At 46.4% G+C, this 27,995-nt stretch overlaps 1 protein-coding gene across 3 annotated transcripts in view; it reads left to right on the plus strand.

The window, feature by feature from the left end:
• The window catches only part of LOC138647266 (contactin-4-like), a 254,562-nt gene that overhangs the window by 195,901 nt on the left and 30,666 nt on the right, over nt 1–27,995 (plus strand). For all 3 annotated transcript variants that reach the window (XM_069736165.1, XM_069736168.1, XM_069736167.1), the window contains 2 exons: nt 10,772–10,898; nt 17,877–18,052. In XM_069736165.1, coding sequence (XP_069592266.1) covers nt 10,772–10,898; nt 17,877–18,052 — 303 coding nt within the window. The remainder of the gene's footprint in view (nt 1–10,771; nt 10,899–17,876; nt 18,053–27,995) is intronic.

Here is a 27,995-nt window from a genome sequence, read left to right on the forward strand (position 1 = left end):
TAAGAGATCATCACCAGATCCTGTAATATAGGGGATCATATAATGTAACTGATAAGGAGATCACCACCAGATTCTGTAATGTAGGGGATCATATAATGTAACTGATAAGGAGGTCACCGCCAGATCCTGTAATGTGGGGATCAGAAAATGTAACAGATCATCACCAGATCCTGTAATATGGGGATCAGAAAATGTAACAGATAAGAGATCATCACCAGATCCTGCAATATAGGGGATCATATAATGTAACTGATAAGGAGGTCACCGCCAGATCCTGAAATGTGGGGATCAGAAAATGTAACAGATAACAGATCATCACCAGATCCTGTAATGTGGGGATCAGAAAATGTAACAGATAAGAGATCATCACCAGATCCTGTAATGTAGGGGATCACATAATGTAACAGATAAGGAGGTCACCACCAGATCCTGTAATGTAGGGGATCATATAATGTAACAGATAAGAGATCATCACCAGATCCTGTAATATAGGGGATCATATAATGTAACTGATAAGGAGATCACCACCAGATTCTGTAATGTAGGGGATCATATAATGTAACAGATAAGAGATCATCACCAGATTCTGTAATGTGAGGATCATATAATGTAACAGATAACCGATCACCACCAGATCCTGTAATGTGGGGATCATATAATTTAAGAGATCATCACCAGATCATGTGATGTAGGGATTCATATAATGTAAAAGATAAGGAAGTTGTCACCAGATCCTGTAATTTAGAGGATCATATAATGTAACAGATAAGGAGGTCACCACCAGATCCTGTAATGTAGCCTATTTAATAAATTGTACCAGTTTATCAGCAGATCATACAATATAGCTGAGCTTCACCAGATCAATAATGAAAGAGATCATATAAAATAGACTAACTGATCACATAATGTAGCAGATAAACAAGTTCACTAAATGATGTAATGGATGATATAAGGTAGAACAACGTCCTCAGGTCATGTAATATAGCAGATTGTCCCAACAATATAAATTGTAGTAGATTATATAATTTAGCAGTGTTTCATTGGATTATATAATGTAGCAGAACTTCACCAAATTATATAATGTAGCTTTATTAGGTTTTACAAAAAGTAGCTCAGTAAGTCATATATCATAGCAGACGACACAATGTAGCGGAACTTAACCAGGTTATATAATGTAGCAAAGGATTACCAGATCTTGTAATGTAGCAGAACATAAAGTATAGGAGATCATATAATGTAGCAGAGAGTCATTGGAACATACAATATAGCAGAGCATCACCGGAACATAGAATCATAAAATGTTAGTGTTGGAAAGGACCTCCAGGGTCATTGTGTCCAACCCCCTGCTCAATGCTGGATTCACTAAATCATACATCATACAATGTAGCAGAGCATCACCTGAACATATAATGTAGCAGAGCATCACCAGAACATACAATGTAGCAGAGCATCACAGAACATACAGTGTAGCAGAGCATCACCATAACATACAATGTAGCAGAGCATCACCAGAACATACAATGTAGCAGAGCATCACCAGAACATACAATGTAGCAGAGCATCACAGAACATACAGTGTAGCAGAGCATCACCATAACATACAATGTAGCAGAGCATCACCAGAACATACAATGTAGCAGAGCATCACCGGAATATACAATGTAGCAGAGCATCACCATAACATACAATGTAGCAGAGCATCACCGGAACATACAATGTAGCAGAGCATCACCTGAACATACAATGTAGCAGAGCATCACCTGAACATACAATGTAGCAGAGCATCACCAGAACATATAATGTAGCAGATCATCACAGAACATACAATGTAGCAGAGCATCACCAGAACATACAATGTAGCAGAGCATCACCAGAACATACAATGTAGCAGAGCATCACAGAACATACAATGTAGCAGATCATCACAGAACATACAATGTAGCAGATCATCACAGAACATACAATGTAGCAGAGCATCACCGGAACATACAATGTAGCAGAGCATCACCGGAATATACAATGTAGCAGAGCATCACCAGAACATACAATGTAGCAGAGCATCACCAGAACATACAATGTAGCAGATCATCACAGAACATACAATGTAGCAGAGCATCACCGGAACATACAATGTAGCAGAGCATCACCAGAACATATAATGTAGCAGAGCATCACCGGAATATACAATGTAGCAGAGCATCACCAGAACATACAATGTAGCAGAGCATCACCAGAACATATAATGTAGCAGATCATCACAGAACATACAATGTAGCAGAGCATCACCTGAATATACAATGTAGCAGAGCATCACCATAACATACAATGTAGCAGAGCTTCACCAGAACATACAATGTAGCAGAGCATCACATGAATATGCAATGTAGCAGAGCATCACTGGAATATACAATGTAGCAGAGCATCATCGGGACATACAATGTAGCAGAGCATCACCAGAACATACATTGTAGCAGAGCATCACCAGAACATACAATGTAGCAGAGCATCACTGGAATATACAATGTAGCAGAGCATCATCGGGACATACAATGTAGCAGAGCATCACCAGAACATACAATGTAGCAGAGCATCACCAGAACATACAATGTACCAGAGCATCACAGGGACATACAATGTAGCAGAGCATCACCGGAATATACAATGTAGCAGAGCATCATCGGGACATACAATGTAGCAGAGCATCACCAGAACATACAATGTAGCAGAGCATCACCAGAACATACAATGTAGCAGAGCATCACCGGAACATATAAGTAGCAGAGCATCACCTGAATATAGAATGTTGCAGAGCATCACCGCAACATAAAATGTAACAGAGCATCACCGGAACATAAAATGTAGCAGAGCATCACCGGAATATACAATGTAGCAGAGCATCACCAGAACATACAATGTAGCAGAGCATCACCAGAACATATAATGTAGCAGATCATCACAGAACATACAATGTAGCAGAGCCTGAATATACAATGTAGCAGAGCATCACCATAACATACAATGTAGCAGAGCTTCACCAGAACATACAATGTAGCAGAGCATCACATGAATATACAATGTAGCAGAGCATCACTGGAATATACAATGTAGCAGAGCATCATCGGGACATACAATGTAGCAGAGCATCACCAGAACATACAATGTAGCAGAGCATCACCAGAACATACAATGTAGCAGAGCGTCACTGGAATATACAATGTAGCAGAGCATCACCAGAACATACAATGTAGCAGAGCATCACCGGGACATATAATGTAGCAGAGCATCACAGGGACATACAATGTAGCAGAGCATCACCGGAATATACAATGTAGCAGAGCATCATCGGGACATACAATGTAGCAGAGCATCACCGGAACATACAATGTAGCAGAGCATCACCGGAACATACAATGTAGCAGAGCATCACCGGAACATATAAGTAGCAGAGCATCATCGGGACATAAAATGTAGCAGAGCATCACCTGAATATAGAATGTTGCAGAGCATCACCGCAACATAAAATGTAACAGAGCATCACCGGAACATACAATGTAGCAGAGCATCACCGGAACATAGAATGTAGCAGAGCATCACCTGAATATAATAATAATAATAATAATAATTTTTATTTATATAGCGCCAACATATTCCGCAGCACTTTACAAATTATAGAGGGGACTTGTACAGACAATAGACATTACAATGTATACAATATATATATATATATATATATATATATATATATATACAACTAGATGGCAGCCCGATTCTAAAGAATCGGGAGTCTAGAATCCATATATACTTTATTTATTCAAATGTAAGAATAATACAATTAATAAATAATAGTAAGAAAGAACAAAAATAATAGGCAGTATATGGAGAAAACACCAAACAAAAGTTCAGAATTGGTGTGAAAATGTCACTGAACCACTTCACAACTAATATATATAGTTTTGGTAAATGGTATTATCATTTTTTTGACGAAATTCGGCAGGAGCTTGAAGAGCAACGTCACTGGGCCCGCCTCCACGCAGTAGAAACTTGCTGTGAGGTAAAAATTCAAAAATCACACCAAAATGGCGGGCGGAGTGTGTCACAGTACGGCACGTTTCTGATTGGTCGCTCGCAGCAGGCGGCAACCAATCAGACACTGGACACTGTTGACGTCACTTATCTCCGGACATTAGCTCCGGACATTAGCTCCGGACATTAGCTCCGCACATTAGCTCCGGAAATTAGCTCCGGACATTATCTCCGGACATTAGCTCCGGACATTATCTCCGGACATTAGCTCCGGACAAAGCCACGGAAGTTGGCACAAATTGCAGGAAGTAGTATTCTAGGCAATTATATATTAGATGTAGCAGAGCATCACCAGAACATATAAAGTAGCAGAGCATCCCCGGGACATACAATGTAGCAGGGCATCACCAGAACATATAAAGTAGCAGAGCATCCCCGGGACATACAATGTAGCAGAGCATCACCGGGACATACAATGTAGCAGAACATCACCGGGACATACAATGTAGCAGAGCATCACCAGAACATATAAAGTAGCAGAGCATCCCCGGGACATACAATGTAGCAGAGCATCACCGGGACATACAATGTAGCAGAGCATCACCGGGACATACAATGTAGCAGAGCATCCCCGGGACATACAATGTAGCAGAGCATCACCGGGACATAAAATGTAGCAGAGCATCACCGGGACATACAATGTAGCAGAGCATCCCCGGGACATACAATGTAGCAGAGCATCACCGGGACATACAATGTAGCAGAGCATCCCCGGGACATACAATGTAGCAGGGCATCACCGGGACATACAATGTAGCGGAGCATCACCGGGACATACAATGTAGCGGAGCATCACCGGGACATACAATGTAGCGGAGCATCACCGGGACATACAATGTAGCGGAGCATCACCGGGACATACAATGTAGCGGAGCATCACCTGAATATACAATGTAGCAGATCATCACAGAACATACAATGTAGCAGAGCATCACCTGAATATACAATGTAGCAGAGCATCACAGAACATACAATGTAGCAGAGCATCACCGGGACATACAATGTAGCAGAGCATCACCTGAATATACAATGTAGCAGAGCATCACCGGGACATACAATGTAGCAGAGCATCACCGGGACATACAATGTAGCAGAGCATCCCCGGGACATACAATGTAGCAGAGCATCACCGGGACATACAATGTAGCAGAGCATCATCGGGACATACAATGTAGCAGAGCATCACCTGAATATACAATGTAGCAGAGCATCACCGGGACATACAATGTAGCAGAGCATCACCGGGACATACAATGTAGCAGAGCATCACCGGAACATACAATGTAGCAGAGCATCACCGGGACATACAATGTAGCGGAGCATCACCGGGACATACAATGTAGCGGAGCATCACCGGGACATACAATGTAGCGGAGCATCACCTGAATATACAATGTAGCAGATCATCACAGAACATACAATGTAGCAGAGCATCACCTGAATATACAATGTAGCAGAGCATCACAGAACATACAATGTAGCAGAGCATCACCGGGACATACAATGTAGCAGAGCATCACTGGAATATACAATGTAGCAGAGCATCACCGGGACATACAATGTAGCAGAGCATCACCGGAATATACAATGTAGCAGAGCATCACCGGAATATACAATGTAGCAGAGCATCACCGGGACATACAATGTAGCAGATCATCACAGAACATACAATGTAGCAGAGCATCACCGGGACATACAATGTAGCAGAGCATCACCGGGACATACAATGTAGCAGAGCATCACAGAACATACAATGTAGCAGAGCATCACCTGAATATACAATGTAGCAGAGCATCACCGGGACATACAATGTAGCAGAGCATCACCGGGACATACAATGTAGCAGAGCATCACCGGGACATACAATGTAGCAGAGCATCACCTGGACATACAATGTAGCAGAGCATCACCGGGACATACAATATAGCAGAGCATTACAGAACATACAATGTAGCAGAGCATCACCTGAATATACAATGTAGCAGAACATCACCGGGACATACAATGTAGCAGAGCATCACCGGGACATACAATATAGCAGAGCATCACAGAACATACAATGTAGCAGAGCATCACCTGAATATACAATGTAGCAGAGCATCACCGGGACATACAATGTAGCAGAGCATCACCGGGACATACAATATAGCAGAGCATCACCTGGACATACAATGTAGCAGAGCATCACCGGGACATACAATATAGCAGAGCATCACAGAACATACAATGTAGCAGAGCATCACCGGGACATACAATGTAGCAGAGCATCACCGAGACATACAATATAGCAGAGCATCACCTGGACATACAATGTAGCAGAGCATCACCAGAACATATAATGTAGCAGAGCATCACCGGGACATACAATATAGCAGAGCATCACCTGGACATACAATGTAGCAGAGCATCACCAGAACATATAATGTAGCAGAGCATCACCGAGACATACAATATAGCAGAGCATCACCTGGACATACAATGTAGCAGAGCATCACCGGGACATACAATGTAGCAGAGCATCACCGGGACATACAATGTAACAGAGCATCACCTGGACATACAATGTTGCAGAGCATCACCGGGACATACAATATAGCAGAGCATCACAGAACATACAATGTAGCAGAGCATCACCTGGACATACAATGTAGCAGAGCATCACCGGGACATACAATGTAGCAGAGCATCACCGGGACATACAATGTAGCAGATCATCACAGAACATACAATGTAGCAGAGCATCACCGGGACATACAATGTAGCAGAGCATCACCGGGACATACAATGTAGCAGAGCATCACAGAACATACAATGTAGCAGAGCATCACCTGAATATACAATGTAGCAGAGCATCACCGGGACATACAATGTAGCAGAGCATCACCGGGACATACAATGTAGCAGAGCATCACCGGGACATACAATGTAGCAGAGCATCACCTGGACATACAATGTAGCAGAGCATCACCGGGACATACAATGTAGCAGAGCATCACCTGAATATACAATGTAGCAGAGCATCACCGGGACATACAATGTAGCAGAGCATCACCGGGACATACAATGTAGCAGAGCATCACCTGGACATACAATATAGCAGAGCATCACCGGGACATACAATATAGCAGAGCATCACAGAACATACAATGTAGCAGAGCATCACCTGAATATACAATGTAGCAGAGCATCACCTGAATATACAATGTAGCAGAGCATCACCGGGACATACAATGTAGCAGAGCATCACCGGGACATACAATGTAGCAGAGCATCACCGGGACATACAATATAGCAGAGCCTCACCTGGACATACAATGTAGCAGAGCATCACCGGGACATACAATATAGCAGAGCATCACAGAACATACAATGTAGCAGAGCATCACCGGGACATACAATGTAGCAGAGCATCACCGAGACATACAATATAGCAGAGCATCACCTGGACATACAATGTAGCAGAGCATCACCGAGACATACAATATAGCAGAGCATCACCTGGACATACAATGTAGCAGAGCATCACCTGAATATACAATGTAGCAGAGCATCACCGGGACATACAATATAGCAGAGCATCACCGGGACATACAATATAGCAGAGCATCACCGGGACATACAATGTAGCAGAGCATCACCGGGACATACAATGTAACAGAGCATCACCTGGACATACAATGTTGCAGAGCATCATCGGGACATACAATATAGCAGAGCATCACAGAACATACAATGTAGCAGAGCATCACCTGAATATACAATGTAGCAGATCATCACCGGGACATACAATGTAGCAGAGCATCACCGGGACATACAATATAGCAGAGCATCACCTGGACATACAATGTAGCAGAGCATCACCGGGACATACAATGTAGCAGAGCATCACCGGGACATACAATGTAGCAGAGCATCACCTGAATATACAATGTAGCAGAGCATCACCGGGACATACAATGTAGCAGAGCATCACCGGGACATACAATGTAGCAGAGCATCACCGGGACATACAATGTAGCAGAGCATCACCTGAATATACAATGTAGCAGAGCATCACCGGGACATACAATGTAGCAGAGCATCACCGGGACATACAATGTAGCAGAGCATCACCGGGACATACAATGTAGCAGATCATCACAGAACATACAATGTAGCAGAGCATCACCGGGACATACAATGTAGCAGAGCATCACCGGGACATACAATGTAGCAGAGCATCACCGGGACATACAATGTAGCAGAGCATCACCGGGACATACAATGTAGCAGAGCATCACCTGAATATACAATGTAGCAGAGCATCACCGGGACATACAATGTAGCAGAGCATCACTGGGACATACAATGTAGCAGAGCATCACCGGGACATACAATGTAGCAGATCATCACAGAACATACAATGTAGCAGAGCATCACCGGGACATACAATGTAGCAGAGCATCACCGGGACATACAATGTAGCAGAGCATCACCGGGACATACAATGTAGCAGAGCATCACCTGAATATACAATGTAGCAGAGCATCACCGGGACATACAATGTAGCAGAGCATCCCCGGGACATACAATGTAGCAGAGCATCACCTGGACATACAATGTAGCAGAGCATCACCTGAATATACAATGTAGCAGAGCATCACCTGAATATACAATGTAGCAGAGCATCACCGGGACATACAATGTAGCAGAGCATCACCGGGACATACAATGTAGCAGAGCATCACCGGGACATACAATGTAGCAGAGCATCACCGGGACATACAATGTAGCAGAGCATCACCTGAATATACAATGTAGCAGAGCATCACCGGGACATACAATGTAGCAGAGCATCACCGGGACATACAATGTAGCAGAGCATCACCGGGACATACAATGTAGCAGATCATCACAGAACATACAATGTAGCAGAGCATCACCGGGACATACAATGTAGCAGAGCATCACCGGGACATACAATGTAGCAGAGCATCACCGGGACATACAATGTAGCAGAGCATCACCGGGACATACAATGTAGCAGAGCATCACCTGAATATACAATGTAGCAGAGCATCACCGGGACATACAATGTAGCAGAGCATCCCCGGGACATACAATGTAGCAGAGCATCACCTGGACATACAATGTAGCAGAGCATCACCTGAATATACAATGTAGCAGAGCATCACCTGAATATACAATGTAGCAGAGCATCACCGGGACATACAATGTAGCAGAGCATCACCGGGACATACAATGTAGCAGAGCATCACCGGGACATACAATGTAGCAGAGCATCCCCGGGACATACAATGTAGCAGAGCATCACCGGGACATACAATGTAGCAGAGCATCACCGGGACATACAATGTAGCAGAGCATCCCCGGGACATACAATGTAGCAGAGCATCACCGGGACATACAATGTAGCAGAGCATCACCGGGACATACAATGTAGCAGAGCATCACCTGAATATATAATGTAGCAGAGCATCACCGGGACATACAATGTAGCAGAGCATCACCGGGACATACAATGTAGCAGAGCATCACCGGAACATACAATGTAGCAGAGCATCACCTGAATATACAATGTAGCAGAGCATCACCGGAACATACAATGTAGCAGAGCATCACTGGGACATACAATGTAGCGGAGCATCACCGGGACATACAATGTAGCAGAGCATCACCGGAACATACAATGTAGCAGAGCATCACCTGAATATACAATGTAGCAGAGCATCACCGGGACATACAATGTAGCAGAGCATCACCGGGACATACAATGTAGCAGAGCATCACCGGGACATACAATGTAGCAGAGCATCACCGGGACATACAATGTAGCAGATACTATTTCCATGCCATTTTTGTCGCCATAATACTGCAGCTTTCTTCGTTCTGTGAGTAATAAAAGTATCACAGAACCATCTGGGTAGATGAATAAATGGAGGATGACGGGGGCAGGACGTGCCGGTCCGTTTCAGCCCTTTCGTTGTCATCTTTCCTCTCACAGATTTATACACAATCCTCCTGGATATAATTGTGTCTGAAGCTGGCCCCCCGTCACCCTGTGCGGTAATATCGGGGGTCTATACTCATGGATACAGCGGACGGATACTTCAGCCGCCTTGTTAGATTCTTTTGCATATTTATTGAGTTCGGCCATTTCCAGCAATCCTGTGCAGCTGCCTTGGCCTCCTCCAGATAAAGGTCAGGCCGGAGGAAACGTTTCGCCTTGTGCAGTGCTGATAACAGCACCAAATACGGAAACCACTTACTGAAAATCCACTCTGGCGCGAGCGTCCTGCCCGCCACTATATTCTATCACTATTTACCTGAAACGCTTTCATCTATTACTTATTCATGGAGACTGGAGTGTTTATGGCCCCCAGGAGTGCGGCCGCCTGACCCCTCATACCCAGCAGTAATCAAATCGGTGGAATTCATTCTCTGCAGAAGGAAACAACCTCATCCGTGGTACTGTCACTTTAAAGGGGCATGCGCCTGTAGGAGGATCTGGGCACGAGGTATCACTCCCATCATCCAGGAGGAGAATCATCTGTAAAAAGCGGGCGCATAGAATCCTGTGTGATAGAAGTGATAATGGGGTGCTCTGTAACACCGCAGCGGGGTGCACGTGTTGATTTTGTTGGGGGGGTTGTTTTCAGGAACTAATTACATTTTGCTTTCTCCACAGATGAGATGGCTCTGCAGGGTCCAGTCTTCACTCAGGAGCCGGCGAATCTCGTCTTTCCCTTGGATTCTGAGGATCGGACTCTGAAGCTCGTCTGTGAGGCGCAGGGTCACCCTAAGCCCGTCACACGGTAGGTGCACAGACATGGAATGTATGGTTGGGATCTTAAAGCTGGCGCCAGAAAACAACGAATATTGCAAGTCCAGATTCGTGTCTGTGGTTTCCATTCACTTCACCAGCCTTCCAAAAAGTATAATGCACAGCCCATAGTCCTCCAAAAAGTATAATGCACAGCACATAGTCCTCCATGTAGTATAATGCACAGCCCATATTCCTCCATGTAGTATAATGCACAGCCCATAGTCATCCATGTAGTATAATGCATAGCCCATAGTCATCCATGTAGTATAATGCACAGCCCATAAACCTCCAAAAAGTATAATGCACAGCCCATAGTCCTCCATGTAGTATAATGCACAGCCCATAGTCCTCCATGTAGTATAATGCACAGCCCATAGTCCTCCATGTAGTATAATGCACAGCCCATAAACCTCCAAAAAGTATAATGCACAGCCCATAGTCATCCATGTAGTATAATGCACAGCCCATAGTCCTCCAAAAAGTATAATGCACAGCACATAGTCCTCCATGTAGTATAATGCACAGCCCATATTCCTCCATGTAGTATAATGCACAGCCCATAGTCATCCATGTAGTATAATGCATAGCCCATAGTCATCCATGTAGTATAATGCACAGCCCATAAACCTCCAAAAAGTATAATGCACAGCCCATAGTCCTCCATGTAGTATAATGCACAGCCCATATTCCTCCATGTAGTATAATGCACAGCCCGTAGTCCTCCATGTAGTATAATGCACAGCCTATAAACCTCCAAAAAGTATAATGCACAGCCCATAGTCCTCCATGTAGTATAATGCACAGCCCATAGTCATCCATGTAGTATAATGCACAGCCCATAGTCCTCCAAAAGGTATAATGCACAGCCCATAGTCATCCATGTAGTATAATGCACAGCCTATAAACCTCCAAAAAGTATAATGCACAGCCCATAGTCCTCCATGTAGTATAATGAACAGCCCATAGTCATCCATGTAGTATAATGCACAGCCCATAGTCCTCCAAAAGGTATAATGCACAGCCCATAGTCATCCATGTAGTATAATGCACAGCCCATAGTCATACATGTAGTATAATGCACAGCCCATAGTCATCCATGTAGTATAATGCACAGCCCATAGTCCTCCATGTAGTATAATGCACAGCCCATAAACCTCCAAAAAGTATAATGCACAGCCCATAGTCATCCATGTTTTATAATGCACAGCCCATAGTCCTCCAAAACGTATAATGCACAGCCCATAGTCATCCATGTAGTATAATGCACAGCCCATAGTCATACATGTAGTATAATGCACAGCCCATAGTCCTCCATGTAGTATAATGCACAGCCCATAGTCCTCCATGTAGTATAATGCACAGCCCATAGTCCTCCATGTAGTATAATGCACAGCCCATAGTCCTCCAAAAAGTATAATGCACAGCCCATAAACCTCCAAAAGGTATAATGCACAGCCCATAGTCATCCATGTAGTATAATGCACAGCCCATAGTCATCCATGTAGTATAATGCATAGCCCATAGTCATCCATGTAGTATAATGCACAGCACATAGTCCTCCATGTAGTATAATGCACAGCCCATAGTCCTCCATGTAGTATAATGCACAGCCCATAGTCATCCATGTAGTATAATGCACAGCCCATAGTCCTCCATGTAGTATAATGCACAGCACATAGTCCTCCATGTATTATAATGCACAGCCCATAGTCCTCCATGTAGTATAATGCACAGCCCATAGTCTTCCATGTAGTATAATGCACAGCCCATAGTCCTCCATGTAGTATAATGCACAGCCCATAGTCCTCCATGTAGTATAATGCACAGCCCATAGTCCTCCATGTAGTATAATGCACAGCCCATAGTCATCCATGTAGTATAATGCACAGCCCATAGTCATCCATGTAGTATAATACACAGCCCATAGTCATCCATGTAGTATAATGCACAGCCTATAGTCCTCCATGTAGTATAATGCACAGCCCATAAACCTCCAAAAAGTATAATGCACAGCCCATAGTCATCCATGTAGTATAATGCACAGCCCATAGTCCTCCAAAAGGTATAATGCACAGCCCATAGTCATCCATGTAGTATAATGCACAGCCCATAGTCATACATGTAGTATAATGCACAGCCCATAGTCATCCATGTAGTATAATGCACAGCCTATAGTCCTCCATGTAGTATAATGTACAGCCCATAGTCCTCCATGTAGTATAATGCACAGCCCATAGTCCTCCAAAAGGTATAATGCACAGCCCATAGTCATCCATGTAGTATAATGCACAGCCCATAGTCATACATGTAGTATAATGCACAGCCCATAGTCATACATGTAGTATAATGCACAGCCCATAGTCATACATGTACTATAATGCACAGCCCATAGTCATCCATGTAGTATAATGCATAGCCCATAGTCATCCATGTAATATAATGCACAGCCCATAGTCCTCCATGTAGTATAATGCACAGCCCATAGTCATCCATGTAGTATAATGCACAGCCCATAGTCCTCCATGTAGTATAATGCACAGCACATAGTCCTCCATGTAGTATAATGCACAGCCCATAGTCCTCCATGTAGTATAATGCACAGCCCATAGTCTTCCATGTAGTATAATGCACAGCCCATAGTCCTCCATGTAGTATAATGCACAGCCCATAGTCCTCCATGTAGTATAATGCACAGCCCATAGTCCTCCATGTAGTATAATGCACAGCCCATAGTCATCCATGTAGTATAATGCACAGCCCATAGTTATACATGTAGTATAATGCACAGCCCGTAGTCATCCATGTAGTATAATACACAGCCCATAGTCATCCATGTAGTATAATGCACAGCCTATAGTCCTCCATGTAGTATAATGCACAGCCCATAAACCTCCAAAAAGTATAATGCACAGCCCATAGTCATCCATGTAGTATAATGCACAGCCCATAGTCCTCCAAAAGGTATAATGCACAGCCCATAGTCATCCATGTAGTATAATGCACAGCCCATAGTCATACATGTAGTATAATGCACAGCCCATAGTCATCCATGTAGTATAATGCACAGCCTATAGTCCTCCATGTAGTATAATGTACAGCCCATAAACCTCCAAAAAGTATAATGCACAGCCCATAGTCATCCATGTAGTATAATGCACAGCCCATAGTCCTCCAAAAGGTATAATGCACAGCCCATAGTCATCCATGTAGTATAATGCACAGCCCATAGTCATACATGTAGTATAATGCATAGCCCATAGTCATACATGTACTATAATGCACAGCCCATAGTCATCCATGTAGTATAATGCATAGCCCATAGTCATCCATGTAATATAATGCACAGCCCATAGTCCTCCATGTAGTATAATGCACAGCACATAGTCATACATGTAGTGTAATGCACAGCCCATAGTCATCCATGTAGTATAATGCACAGTTCATAGTAATCCATGTAGTGTAATGCACAGCCCATAGTCATCCATGTAGTATAATGCACAGCCCATAGTCCTCCATGTAGTATAATGCACAGCCCATAGTCATCCATGTAGTATAATGCACAGCACATAGTCATCCATGTAGTATAATGCACAGCACATAGTCATACATGTAGTGTAATGCACTCCCCATTGTCCTCCATGTAGTATAATGCACAGCCCATAGTCATCCATGTAGTATAATGCACAGTTCATAGTAATCCATGTAGTGTAATGCACAGCCCATAGTCATACATGTAGTGTAATGCACTCCCCATAGTCCTCCATGTAGTGCAATGCACAGCCCATAGTCATCCACGCAGTATAATGCACAGCACCTAGTCATACATGTAGCATTATGCTTAGCCCATAGTCATCCATGTAGTATAATTCACAGCCCATAGTCATCCATGCAATGATGGTCGATGGAGCATGGGAAAGCTTTTTATCTGATGGAGGAGCTAATGGACTGGTTATCTGGTCGCCAGCTGCTCCATCAGCAGTCATTTTATATCTAGCAAGAGAGGGGACTATGTAATAAAGGAGGCTGTGAATAACAAAAAATATAAAAAAATGCACTATGTAAGAGACAGCACTATACATAATAGCAGAGGAAGCTATATAATAAGGGACAGCACTATATGTAACTAGAGAGGATGGTACGTAATAAGGGATGGTAATATACATAATAAAAGAGAAAACTATGTAATTAAGTATGGCACTATACATATTTAGTGAGTACACTATATACTAAGGGACTGCTATACATAATAAGTGAGTACACTATATACTAAGGGACTGTGCTATACATAAGTGAGTGCACTATATACTAAGGGACTCTCCTATACATAATAAGTGAGTACACTATATACTAAGAGACTGCTATACATAATAAGTGAGTACACTATATACTAAGGGACTGTGCAATACACAATAAGAGAGTACACAATATACTAAGGGACTGTGCTATACATAATAAATTAGTACACTATATACTAAGGGACTGTGCTATACATAATAAGGCTACATCCCTGTATCTGTGTGCAGTGTTGGTGTGCTACCCGCTTTTACAGACGCATTAATCATGTCCTATTCTGATCCTCAAAATCAGATCAGAACAGAGCATTCTCTGACCCTCACGGATCTCATTCTCAGATCCATGATTTTCCGTGTGCCATCCGATAAAAAAAAAACCTGTAAGCACACAGACATTTCACAGAGATGTGAGACTGTATAATAAGGGACTTTACAGATAACATTATCACTCCACATCACACAGAACAGACACAGAATAATATCTACATCCAGGCACTTATCGCTGACGTCTCGTCTGATTAGAGCCGATTTCTGCTGTTTCTTCTCCATCTGTTCAGACCTTCATGTCGACATCTTCCAACCACGACTCGTCTTGTCACGATGATCTTCACAGCCCTGAAAGTAACAAGGTCACATACGTTGTATACATACATGTGTCTCCCCCCGAATAGAGATATGTACCCCACCATTAATATACTATTAGCCACCCACCAATATACAGTAAATATAAAGTGATGAGCACCACTGTGCCCCCATTACCTATAATCTCTGACTCCCAATAATATAAATTATTTAGTCTGTGACTCCCCAATTACCTGTACGGCTATGTGCACACAGAAAATATGGAAGGTTTTACAGTACAAGCAAAATGAATGAGATCCCTGACGTCTCGTTCACTCGCTGATTATTTTTTCCTTGAAGATTTGCAGCAGATTAAAATCTGCATAATGTCAATTATTGCAGCGTATTTCTTCCGTACTAATGAGGGAAGAAAACGTAACCGAAGCATCGCAAAAATGTGGGAAAAAATTAAATGTATTTTCCACAACTTTCTTTCTGCCAACACATTAGGATGTGCAGCAGAATTTTCTCCTGCAAATCCTGAACGTGTGCACATAGCCTTTGTCCCTGTCCTGTGTCCCCATCATTCACTATAAGTCCTTGATAGCATCATAATGAATTTGGGGGTGGCAGAAGAAGCAATCAGGTACTGAGCCTCCTCCGCCACCTCCCAATTCATTACAAGTCCCTGACAGCGTCTTCTCCCTAATTCAGTTCATTATAAAGTGTCCTATGCACCTTACCCCCCTCCTCTCCCCAATAAATCTTAAGTCCCCAATATCATCACAATTAATGGTGAGATGGGGAGGACGATATCAAGGGATTAGCACCCTCCCCAACACACAATTCATTTTATATCCATTTCTAACTTCTTCCTCCACCTCCCCTGTTCATAAGTCCATTATAAGTCTCCCTTCCTCCCATCCCAAATCCACCACATCCCTAATTGTCCTCCTCCAGCATCCCATCATTGCCCTCTCCATCACCTCCATCATTGCCTTCTCCCCCACCATTACTTGCCCTCTCCACCACCTCCATCATTTCTCTACCCCTCCAGCCCCATCATTGTCCTCTCCACCACATCTGTCATTGCCTTCTCCCCCACCACTCCCATCATTGCCCTCTCCATCTTTGCCTTCTCTCCCATCGCTCCCATCATTGCCCTTTCCACCACCTCCATCATTGCCTTCTCCCCCCCACCCCATCATTGCCCTCTCCATCACCTCCATTATTGCCTTCTCCCCCACAATTACTTGCCCTCTCCACCACCTTCATCATTTCTCTACCCCTCCACCCCCATCGTTGTCCTCTCCACAACCTCTGTCATTGCCTTCTCCCCCACCACCCCTATCATTGCCCTCTCCATCTTTGCCTTCTCCCCCACCACTCCCATTATTGCCCTTTCCACCACCTCCATCATTGCCTTCTCCCCCATCATTACTTGCCCTCTCCACCACCTTCATCATTTCTCTACCCCTCCACCCCATCGTTGTCCTCTCCACCACCTCTGTCATTGCCTTCTCCCCCACCACCCCTATCATTGCCCTCTCCATCTTTGCCTTCTCCCCCACCACTCCCATCATTGCCCTTTCCACCATCTCTATCTTTGCTTTCTCCCCCACAACCCCCATCATTGCCCTCTCAATCACCCCTATCATTGCCCTGTCCACCACCTATACCCACAGACACACCTCTCTTTATGTTCCCCGCAGCATCTTTGTCGTCGGCAGCCTTCTATCTGACACAAGACGCGCTCTGAATGGTGACGTCATCCAGCTGTTCTGCAGTGCCCGCCGAATAAGAGGGCAATCTGGCCAGGGGCCCCGGAACCTCTGGGACAGATAAACAGACCAGATTGCCCTCAGTGTTAGCCGTCCTGCAGGGACCCCCTCCACCAGGGACCCCCTCCACCTTGGGACCCCGATGCAATCTCATCGGCTGCACATGCGATATGTCCGCCCCTGGGACAGGTGTTCAGTCACTAGATGTAAATGTTTCCATTCAATATGAGCAAGCAGAGATCTATTAGAAAGTTGGAGTTTTTTATGGTGGTCTCCATGATCTGCGGGACCCTCTGCTCTGGGTGCTGTCGTCTGACATGTGGCTGTTTGTAGGTGGCGGGTGAACGGGACTCTCCTGGACGAAGCTCAGGATTACCGCTACCGAGTGCAGGACAGAAGTTTAACTGTCAGTGACCCGGATCGAGTGCGGGATGTCGGCACCTTCCAGTGTGAAGCTACCAACTCCATCGGGACCATCCTGAGCCGAGAGGCTTTCCTGCAATTCGCATGTGAGTGCGTGTCCTGCGTGATACAGTGGAGGCCTATCAGCTTCACATCCAGAGCTGCATCCACAATTCTGCTAATCAGCTTCACATCCAGAGCTGCATCCACAATTCTGCTAATCAGCTTCACATCCAGAGCTGCATCCACAATTCTGCTATTGGTCAGCTGGGTTCAGACTGCAGCTCCTGCCTCCTGCCGGCTGTGTCTGCGCAGGACATGCGCTAATCTGGTGCATCGTGTTTCCCATAATGCAGTGCAGCAGTGATTGCAGCTCTGGAGGTACTGACTGCATCAATATCAAGGAGTCCATGCGTCGCCCCCCGGCTGCTGGAGCAGGAGTTGCTAGGAGACCTGTGTGCGGAGTCTGCCATTACTTTGTGCCCCCCACTCCTGCGCACAGTCACCGCCACCTTCGGATTGGGGCTAATGAAATAATCCACATTTTCATGTTCAGGTCAATTAATCAGGAAACGTTTGTTCCGGGGACAATCGCACGACATTACCATAATCCACAGCAACAAATCAAGTGAGGACGACGAGGTGGCCTCTGTCCTCTGCTCTGTCCTCGCCTCTGTCCTCTCCTCTGTCCTCTGCTCTGCCCTCTGCTCTGTCCTCGCCTCTGTCCTCTCCTCGCCTCTGTCCTCTCCTCGCCTCTGTCCTCTCCTCTGTCCTCTCCTCTCCTCTGTCCTCTCCTCGCCTCTGTCCTCTGCTCTGTCCTCGCCTCTGTCCTCACCTCTGTCCTCACCTCTGTCCTCGCCTCTGTCCTCTCCTCTCCTCTCTCCTCTCCTCTGTCCTCTCCTCTCTCCTCTGTCCTCTCCTCTGTCCTCTCTCCTCTCCTCTCTCCTCTGTCCTCGCCTCTGTCCTCTCCTCTGTCCTCTCCTCTCTCCTCTGTCCTCTCCTCTGTCCTCTCCTCTCTCCTCTGTCCTCGCCTCTGTCCTCTCCTCTCTCCTCTGTCCTCTCCTCTCTCCTCTGTCCTCTCCTCTGTCCTCTCCTCTGTCCTCTCCTCGCCTCTGTCCTCTGCTCTGTCCTCGCCTCTGTCCTCTCCTCTGTCCTCGCCTCTGTCCTCTCCTCTCTCCTCTCCTCTGTCCTCGCCTCTGTCCTCTCCTCTGTCCTCTCTCTGTCCTCTGCTCTGTCCTCTGCTCTGTCTTCGCCTCTGTCCTCTGCTCTGTCTTCGCCTCTGTCCTCGCCTCTGTCCTCTCCTCTGACCTCTCCTCTGACCTCTCCTCTCCTCTGTCCTCGCCTCTGTCCTCTCCTCTGTCCTCTGCTCTGTCCTCTGCTCTGTCCTCGCCTCTGTCTTCGCCTCTGTCTTCGCCTCTGTCCTCACCTCTGTCCTCTCCTCTCCTCTGTCCTCTCCTCTGTCCTCGCCTCTGTCCTCTCCTCTCCTCTGTCCTCTCCTCTCCTCTGTCCTCTGCTCTGTCCTCTGCTCTGTCCTCTGCTCTGTCCTCGCCTCTGTCCTCGCCTCTGTCTTCGCCTCTGTCCTCGCCTCTGTCCTCTCCTCTGTCCTCTCCTCTGTCCTCTGCTCTGTCCTCTGCTCTGTCCACTCCTCTGTCCTCTCCTCTGTCCTCACCTCTGTCCACTCCTCTGTCCTCATCTCTGTCCACTCCTCTGTCCTCACCTCTGTCTTCGCCTCTGTCCTCCCCGCTGCCCCTCTGGCCCCAGAGAGCGAGACCACTGGGACTTACAACCGTCTGTGGGAAGCAAGACTGCGCGGCAGGAGACACGTGGAAGACTGCAATGTAACATCACGTAGAGTGTGGGTGCAGAGACAGCCAGGGATAGTGCCAGAGACAGCAGCACAGAGAGCGCAGAGTACAGAGACAGCCGGGGATAGTGCCAGAGACAGCAGCATAGAGAGCGCAGAGTACAGAGACAGCCGGGGATAGTGCCAGAGACAGCAGCATAGAGAGCGCAGGGTACAGAGACAGCCGGGGATAGTGCCAGAGACAGCAGCATAGAGATCGCAGGGTACAGAGACAGCCGGGGATAGTGCCAGAGACAGCAGTACAGAGAGCGCAGGGTACAAAGACAGCCGGGCATAGTGCCAGAGACAGCAGTATAGAGAGCGCAGGGTACAGAGACAGCCGGGGATAGTGCCAGAGACAGGAGTAAAGAGAGCGCAGGGTACAGAGACAGCCGGGGATAGTGCCAGAGACAGCAGTACAGAGACAGCCGGGGATAGTGCCAGAGACAGCAGTATAGAGAGCGCAGGGTATAGAGACAGCCGGGGATAGTGCCAGAGACAGCAGTACAGAGAGCACAGGGTACAGAGACAGCCGGGGATAGTGCCAGAGACAGCAGTACAGAGAGTGCAGGGTACAGAGACAGCCGGGGATAGTGCCAGAGACAGCATTGCAGAGAAAGCTGGTGATAGTGCCAGAGACAGCCGTATAGAGAGCGCAGGGAACAGAGACAGCCGGGGATAGTGCCAGAGACAGCAGTACAGAGACAGATCGCAGGGTACAGAGACAGCCGTGGATTGTGCCAGAGACAGCAGTACAGAGAGCACAGGGTACAGAGACAGCTGGCGATAGTGCTAGAGACAGCAGCACAGAGAGCGCAGGGTATAGAGACAGCTGGAGATGGTTCCAGAGACTGCATCATAAAAAGAGTGCATAGACTGACCAGCACATCATAAAGAGTGTAGTGTACAGAGAGACACCCAGTGACACAGCACAAAGAGCACAGGCTACAGAGACTGCAGGACAGAGAGCACAGGGTACAGAGACTGCAGGAGAGAGCACAGGGTACAGAGACTGCAGGAGAGAGCACTGGGCGTAGAGACTGCAGGACAGAAAGCACAGGGTACAGAGACTGCAGGAGAGAGCACTGGGCGTAGAGACTGCAGGACAGAGAGCACAGGGTACAGAAACTGCAGGAGAGGGAGCACAGGGTACAGAGACTGCAGGAGAGAGAGGACAGGGTACAGAGACTGCAGGACAGAGAGCACAGGATACAGAGACTGCAGGAGAGAGAGCACAGGGTACAGAGACTGCAGGACAGAGAGCACAGGATACAGAGACTGCAGGACAGAGAGAGCACAGGGTACAGAGACTGCAGGATAGAGCACAGGGCGCAGAGACTGCAGGACAGAGAGCACAGGGTACAGAGACTGCAGGACAGAGAGCACAGGGTACAGAGACTGCAGGACAGAGAGCACAGGTTACAGAGACTGCAGGAGAGAGCACAGGGTACAGAGACTGCAGGACAGAGAGCACAGGGCGCAGAGACTGCAGGACAGCGCACAGGGTGCAGAGACTGCAGGACAGAGCACAGGGTACAGAGACTGCAGGAGAGAGCACAGGGTACAGAGACTGCAGGAGAGAGCACAGGGTACAGAGACTGCAGGAGAGAGCACAGGGTACAGAGACTGCAGGACAGAGAGCACAGGGTACAGAGACTGCAGGACAGAGAGAACAGGGCGCAGAGACTGCAGGACAGAGAGCACAGGGTACAGAGACTGCAGGACAGAGCATAGGGTACAGAGACTGCAGGAGAGAGCACAGGGTAGAGAGACTGCAGGAGAGAGCACAGGGTAGAGAGACTGCAGGACAGAGAGCACACAGTACAGAGACTGCAGGACAGAGAGCACAGGGTACAGAGACTGCAGGAGAGAGAGCACATGATACAGAGACTGCAGGACAGAGAGCACACGGTACAGAGACTGCAGGACAGAGAGCACAGGGTACAGAGTCTGCAGGACAGAGCACAGGGTACAGAGACTGCAGGACAGAGAGCACAGGGTACAGACACTGCAGGAGAGAGCACTGGGCGTAGAGACTGCAGGACAGAGAGCAGAGGGGAAAGAGACTGCAGGACAGAGAGCATAGGGTACAGAGACTGCAGGAGAGGGAGCACAGGGTACAGAGACTGCAGGAGAGAGAGGACAGGGTACAGAGACTGCAGGAGAGAGAGGACAGGGTACAGAGACTGCAGGACTGAGAGCACAGGGTACAGAGACTGCAGGACAGAGAGCACAGGGTACTGAGACTGCAGGACAGAGAGCACAGGGTACAGAGACTGCAGGAGAGAGCACAGGGTACAGAGACTGCAGGACAGAGAGCACAGGGTACAGAGACTGCAGGAGAGAGAGCACAGGGTACAGAGACTGCAGGACAGAGCACAGGATACAGAGACTGCAGGACAGAGAGCACAGGGTACAGAGTCTGCAGGAGAGAGAGCACAGGGTACAGAGACTGCAGGACAGAGAGCACAGGGTACAGAGACTGCAGGAGAGAGAGCACAGGATACAGAGACTGCAGGACAGAGAGCACAGGGTACAGAGTCTGCAGGACAGAGAGCACAGGGCGCAGAGACTGCAGGACAGAGCACAGGGTACAGAGACTGCAGGACAGAGAGCACAGGTTACAGAGACTGCAGGAGAGAGCACAAGGTACAGAGACTGCAGGAGAGAGCACAGGGTACAGAGACTGCAGGACAGAGAGCACAGGGTACAGAGACTGCAGGACAGAGAGAGCACAGGGTACAGAGACTGCAGGATAGAGCACAGGGCGCAGAGACTGCAGGACAGAGCGCACAGGGTACAGAGACTGCAGGAGAGAGCACAGGGTACAGAGACTGCAGGAGAGAGCACAGGGTACAGAGACTGCAGGACAGAGAGCACAGGGTACAGAGACTGCAGGACAGAGAGCACAGGGTACAGAGACTGCAGGACAGAGAGCACAGGGTACAGAGACTGCAGGACAGAGAGCACAGGTTACAGAGACTGCAGGAGAGAGCACAAGGTACAGAGACTGCAGGAGAGAGCACAGGGTACAGAGACTGCAGGACAGAGAGCACAGGGTACAGAGACTGCAGGACAGAGAGAGCACAGGGTACAGAGACTGCAGGATAGAGCACAGGGCGCAGAGACTGCAGGACAGAGAGCACAGGGTACAGAGACTGCAGGACAGAGAGCACAGGTTACAGAGACTGCAGGAGAGAGCACAGGGTACAGAGACTGCAGGAGAGAGCACAGGGTACAGAGACTGCAGGACAGAGAGCACAGGGTACAGAGACTGCAGGACAGAGCACAGGGTAGAGAGACTGCAGGAGAGAGAGCACAGGGTACAGAGACTGCAGGACAGAGAGCACAGGGTACAGAGACTGCAGGACAGAGCACAGGGTAGAGAGACTGCAGGGCAGAGAGCACAGGGTACAGAGACTGCAGGACAGAGAGCACAGGATACAGAGACTGCAGGACAGAGAGCACAGGGTACAGAGACTGCAGGACAGAGCACAGGGTAGAGAGACTGCAGGACAGAGAGCACAGGGTACTGAGACTGCAGGACAGAGAGCACAGGGTACAGAGACTGCAGGACAGAGAGCACAGGGTACAGAGACTGCAGGAGAGAGAGCACAGGATACAGAGACTGCAGGACAGAGAGCACAGGGTACAGAGTCTGCAGGAGAGAGAGCACAGGGTACAGAGACTGCAGGAGAGAGAGCACAGGATACAGAGACTGCAGGACAGAGAGCACAGGGTACAGAGTCTGCAGGAGAGAGAGCACAGGGTACAGAGACTGCAGGACAGAGAGCACAGGGTACAGAGACTGCAGGAGAGAGAGCACAGTGTACAGAGACAGATGAGGCAGCATCAGAGACAACAGCACAGAGTTAAGAGACAGAGTTACTGTCAGACTGCAGCAAAGATGCAGCAAAATATAGACCGCTCAGTTTAAAAAGTTTCGAGAATGGAGAGACAGCAGAGGAGAGACAGCCAGGTGGATAGACTGCAGGCGAGTGGAAAAGAGATCTAGTTACAGCAAACTGAAATGTATATGAAGCCTGGTGAGAGACTGCAATTTATAGGAGACATGACTGCAGGAATGACGAGAGAGCGCCGTATATGAGCTGTACAGAGACAGCAGACATGGCTGTATACGAGATCTGTGTGGGGATTATATTTGGGCCCCAAGAATACAGAATATATAGAGGCAGCCGACAGCAGGTGTACGAGACCCGCAGGTATTGTATTTTCAGAGCGATCCCGCTGACATTGCAATGTTCCTCATTAAATATACATTCTATAAATGTAAAGGTCGAGAGGAGATCAGCGGCGTACAGTCATCTGCCGCTCGTCATGTAATAACGGGAATAAGTCATTACAATTATGTGTTATTAGCACCGTCTGCCGCTCTGAGGATATTCTGCATAATGCCGACTCCAGACTGTCATATGTCATCATAATGCAGCCTATAGATCCTCCGCTATACAGCTGCCGAGCGCATCCTATATGCACGTCCTATAAAATCTCCATATAGCACAAAACACCGAGCACTGAAATCTGTCGCATCGGTCCATACAGGATGAAGGAATGGACAAAATCCACAAAAGACATTCATATGAGGAAGCATTGTTCAACAATCTATATACACTATACCACTATAATACTGCCCCTATGTACAAGAATATAACTGCTATAATACTGCCCCTATGTACAAGAATATAACTGCTATAATACTGCCCCTATGTACAAGAATATAACTACTATAATACTGCCCCTATGTACAGGAATATAACTACTATAATACTGCTCCTATGTACAAGAATATAACTACTATAACACTGCCCCTATGTACAAGAATATAACTACTATAATACTGCCCCTATGTACAAGAATATAACTACTATAATACTGCCCCTATGTACAGGAATATAACTACTATAATACTGCCCCTATGTACAAGAATATAACTACTATAATACTGCCCCTATGTACAGGAATATAACTACTATAATACTGCCCCTATGTACAAGAATATAACTGCTATAATACTGCCCCTATGTACAAGAATATAACTGCTATAATACTGCCCCTATGTACAAGAATATAACTACTATAATACTGCCCCTATGTACAGGAATATAACTACTATAATACTGCTCCTATGTACAAGAATATAACTACTATAACACTGCCCCTATGTACAAGAATATAACTACTGTAATACTGCTCCTATGTTCAAGAATATAACTACTATAATACTGCCCCCTATGTACAAGAATATAACTACTATAATACTGCCCCTATGCACATGAATATAACTACTATAATACTGCCCCTATGTACAAGAATATAACTACTATAATACTGCTCCTATGTACTAGAATATAACTACGATAATCCTGCCCCTATGTACAAGAATATAACTACTATAATACTGCCTCCTATGTACAAGAATATAACTACTATAATACTGCCCCTATGTACAATAATATAACTACTATCATACTGCCTCCTATGTACAAGAATATAACTACTATAATACTGCTCCTATGTACAAGAATATAACTACTATAATACTGCCCCTATGTACAAGAATATAACTACTATAATACTGCCTCTATGTACAAGAATATAACTACTATAATACTGCCTGTTGTGAATTCTGCTCTTGGGTTCCCTCCAGTGGTTGTAGGTGGGAATGCAGTTGTCTCTGAGTCGCAGTCCTGGCCAGGTGTATCTGATGATTACAATTCTGACTGGAATATTTAGGTGTGCAGGATCCTTTAGCCCTTGCCAGTTGTCAATGTTCCTTGTGAAGTGTTGGATCACTTTCTGGCTTCTCCTGCTTGCTGCCAAATTCAGCAAAGATAAGTGTTTGGTTTTTGTATCTGTGGCACACTGCTGTGTGCTTGTTTCAGTTTTATTCCTGCTCTGATTGTAGGATTCACTGGAGTTGCAGATTTACGCTCCTACATCTTTAGTTAGATGTAGGAAGTTTTTTTGTATATTCTGCTGTGGATGATTTTGAAGGGTTTTAATACTGACCACACCGAACTCTGTCCTATCCGTTCCTATCTAGCTAGAGTGGCCTCCTGTGCTAAATCCTGTTTTTCTGCCTGTGTGTTTTTTCCTCTCCGACTCACCGCCAATATTTGTGGGGGGCTGTCTATCCTTTGGGAATTTTCTCTGAGGCAAGATAGTATTCCAATTTCCATCTTTAGGGGTATTTAGTCCTCCGGCTGTGACGAGGTGTCTAGGTGTGTTAGGTACACTCCACGGCTACTTCTAGTTGCGGTGTTAAGTTCAGGATTGTGGTCAGTATAGTGGACACCTTCTCCAGTGAAAGTTCTCATGCAGCTCCAAGGTCACCGGATCATAACAGTACAACTGGCCAGGACTGCGAGTAAGAGACAACTGCATTCCCACCTACAACCACTGGAGGGAACCCAAGAGCAGAATTCACAACAGTAATTAAGGCTGATGCCCTCTCTAGGAGTTTTTTGCCTGATTCTCCTGAGGATTTAGAACCGGTCGGTATTCTGAAAGAAGGCGTGGTCCTTTCTGCCATTTCCCCTGATTTACGACAGGTTCTTCAGGAATTTCAGGCTGACAAACCTGACCGCTGTCCTGTGGGGAAACTGTTTGTTCCTGACAGATGGACTAGTAGAGTGATTTCTGAGGTTCACTGTTCCGTGTTGGCTGGTCATCTTGGCATTTTTGGTACCAGAGACTTGGTTGGTAGGTCCTTTTGGTGGCCTTTCAATGTCACGTGATGTGCGTTCTTTTGTGCAGTCCTGTGGGACTTGTGCGCGGGCCAAGCCTTGCTGTTCCCGCGCTAGTGGGTTGCTTTTGCCATTACCGGTCCCTGAGAGGCCCTGGACGCATATTTCGATGGATTTTATTTCTGATCTTCCAGTCTCCCAGAAGATGTCTCTTATCTGGGTGGTTTGTGACCGGTTCTCTAAGATGGTTCATTTGGTGCCCTTACCTAAATTGCCTTCCTCTTCAGATTTGGTTCCGTTGTTCTTTCAGCATGTGGTTCGTTTGCATGGCATTCCGGAGAATATTGTGTCCGATAGAGGTTCCCAGTTTGTTTCTAGGTTTTGGCGGGCCTTTTGTGCTAGGTTGGGCATTGATTTGTCTTTTTCTTCTGCGTTTCATCCTCAGGCAAATGGCCAGACCGAGCAAACTAATCAGACTTTGGAGACTTATTTGAGATGCTTTGTGTCTGCTGATCAGGATGATTGGGTGGCTTTCTTGCCATTGGCCGAGTTTGCCCTTAATAATCGGGCTAGTTCGGCTACCTTGGTTTCGCCTATTTTTTGTAATTTTGGTTTTCATCCTCGTTTTTCTTCTGGGCAGGTTGAGCCTTCTGACCTTCCTGATGTGGATTCTGTGGTGGACAGGTTGCAGCAGATTTGGGCTCATGTGGTGGACAATTTGGTGTTGTCTCAGGAGGAGGCTCAACGTTTTGCTAATCATCGTCGGTGTGTTGGTTCCCGGCTTCGGGTTGGGGATCTGGTCTGGTTGTCTTCCCGTCATGTTCCTATGAAGGTTTCTTCTCCTAAATTTAAGCCTCGGTTTATTGGTCCTTATAGGATTTCTGAGATTATTAATCCGGTGTCTTTTCGACTGGCGCTTCCGGCCTCTTTTGCTATCCATAATGTCTTCCGTAGATCTTTGTTGCGGAAATATGTGGAGCCCGTTGTTCCCTCTGTTGATCCTCCGGCCTCTGTGTTGGTTGATGGGGAGTTGGAATATGTTGTTGAGAAGATTTTGGATTCCCGTTTTTCGAGGCGGAAGCTTCAGTACCTGGTCAAATGGAAGGGTTATGGCCAGGAGGACAATTCTTGGGTTTTTGCCTCTGATGACCATGCTGCTGATTTGGTTCGTTCCTTTCATCTGGCTCGTCCTGGGGGCCCTGGTGAGGGTTCGGTGACCCCTCCTCAAGGGGGGGTACTGTTGTGAATTCTGCTCTTGGGTTCCCTCCAGTGGTTGTACGTGGGAATGCAGTTGTCTCTGACTCGCAGTCCTGGCCAGGTGTATCGGATGATTACAATTCTGACTGGGATATTTAGGTGTGCAGGATCCTTTAGCCCTTGCCAGTTGTCAATGTTCCTTGTGAAGTGTTGGATCACTTTCTGGCTTCTCCTGCTTGCTGCCAAATTCAGCAAAGATAAGTGTTTGGTTTTTGTATCTGTGGCACACTGCTGTGTGCTTAT

Source organism: Ranitomeya imitator, chromosome 8 (assembly GCF_032444005.1).
Source record: "Ranitomeya imitator isolate aRanImi1 chromosome 8, aRanImi1.pri, whole genome shotgun sequence".
In the NCBI taxonomy this organism is placed as follows: Eukaryota; Metazoa; Chordata; class Amphibia; order Anura; family Dendrobatidae; genus Ranitomeya; species Ranitomeya imitator.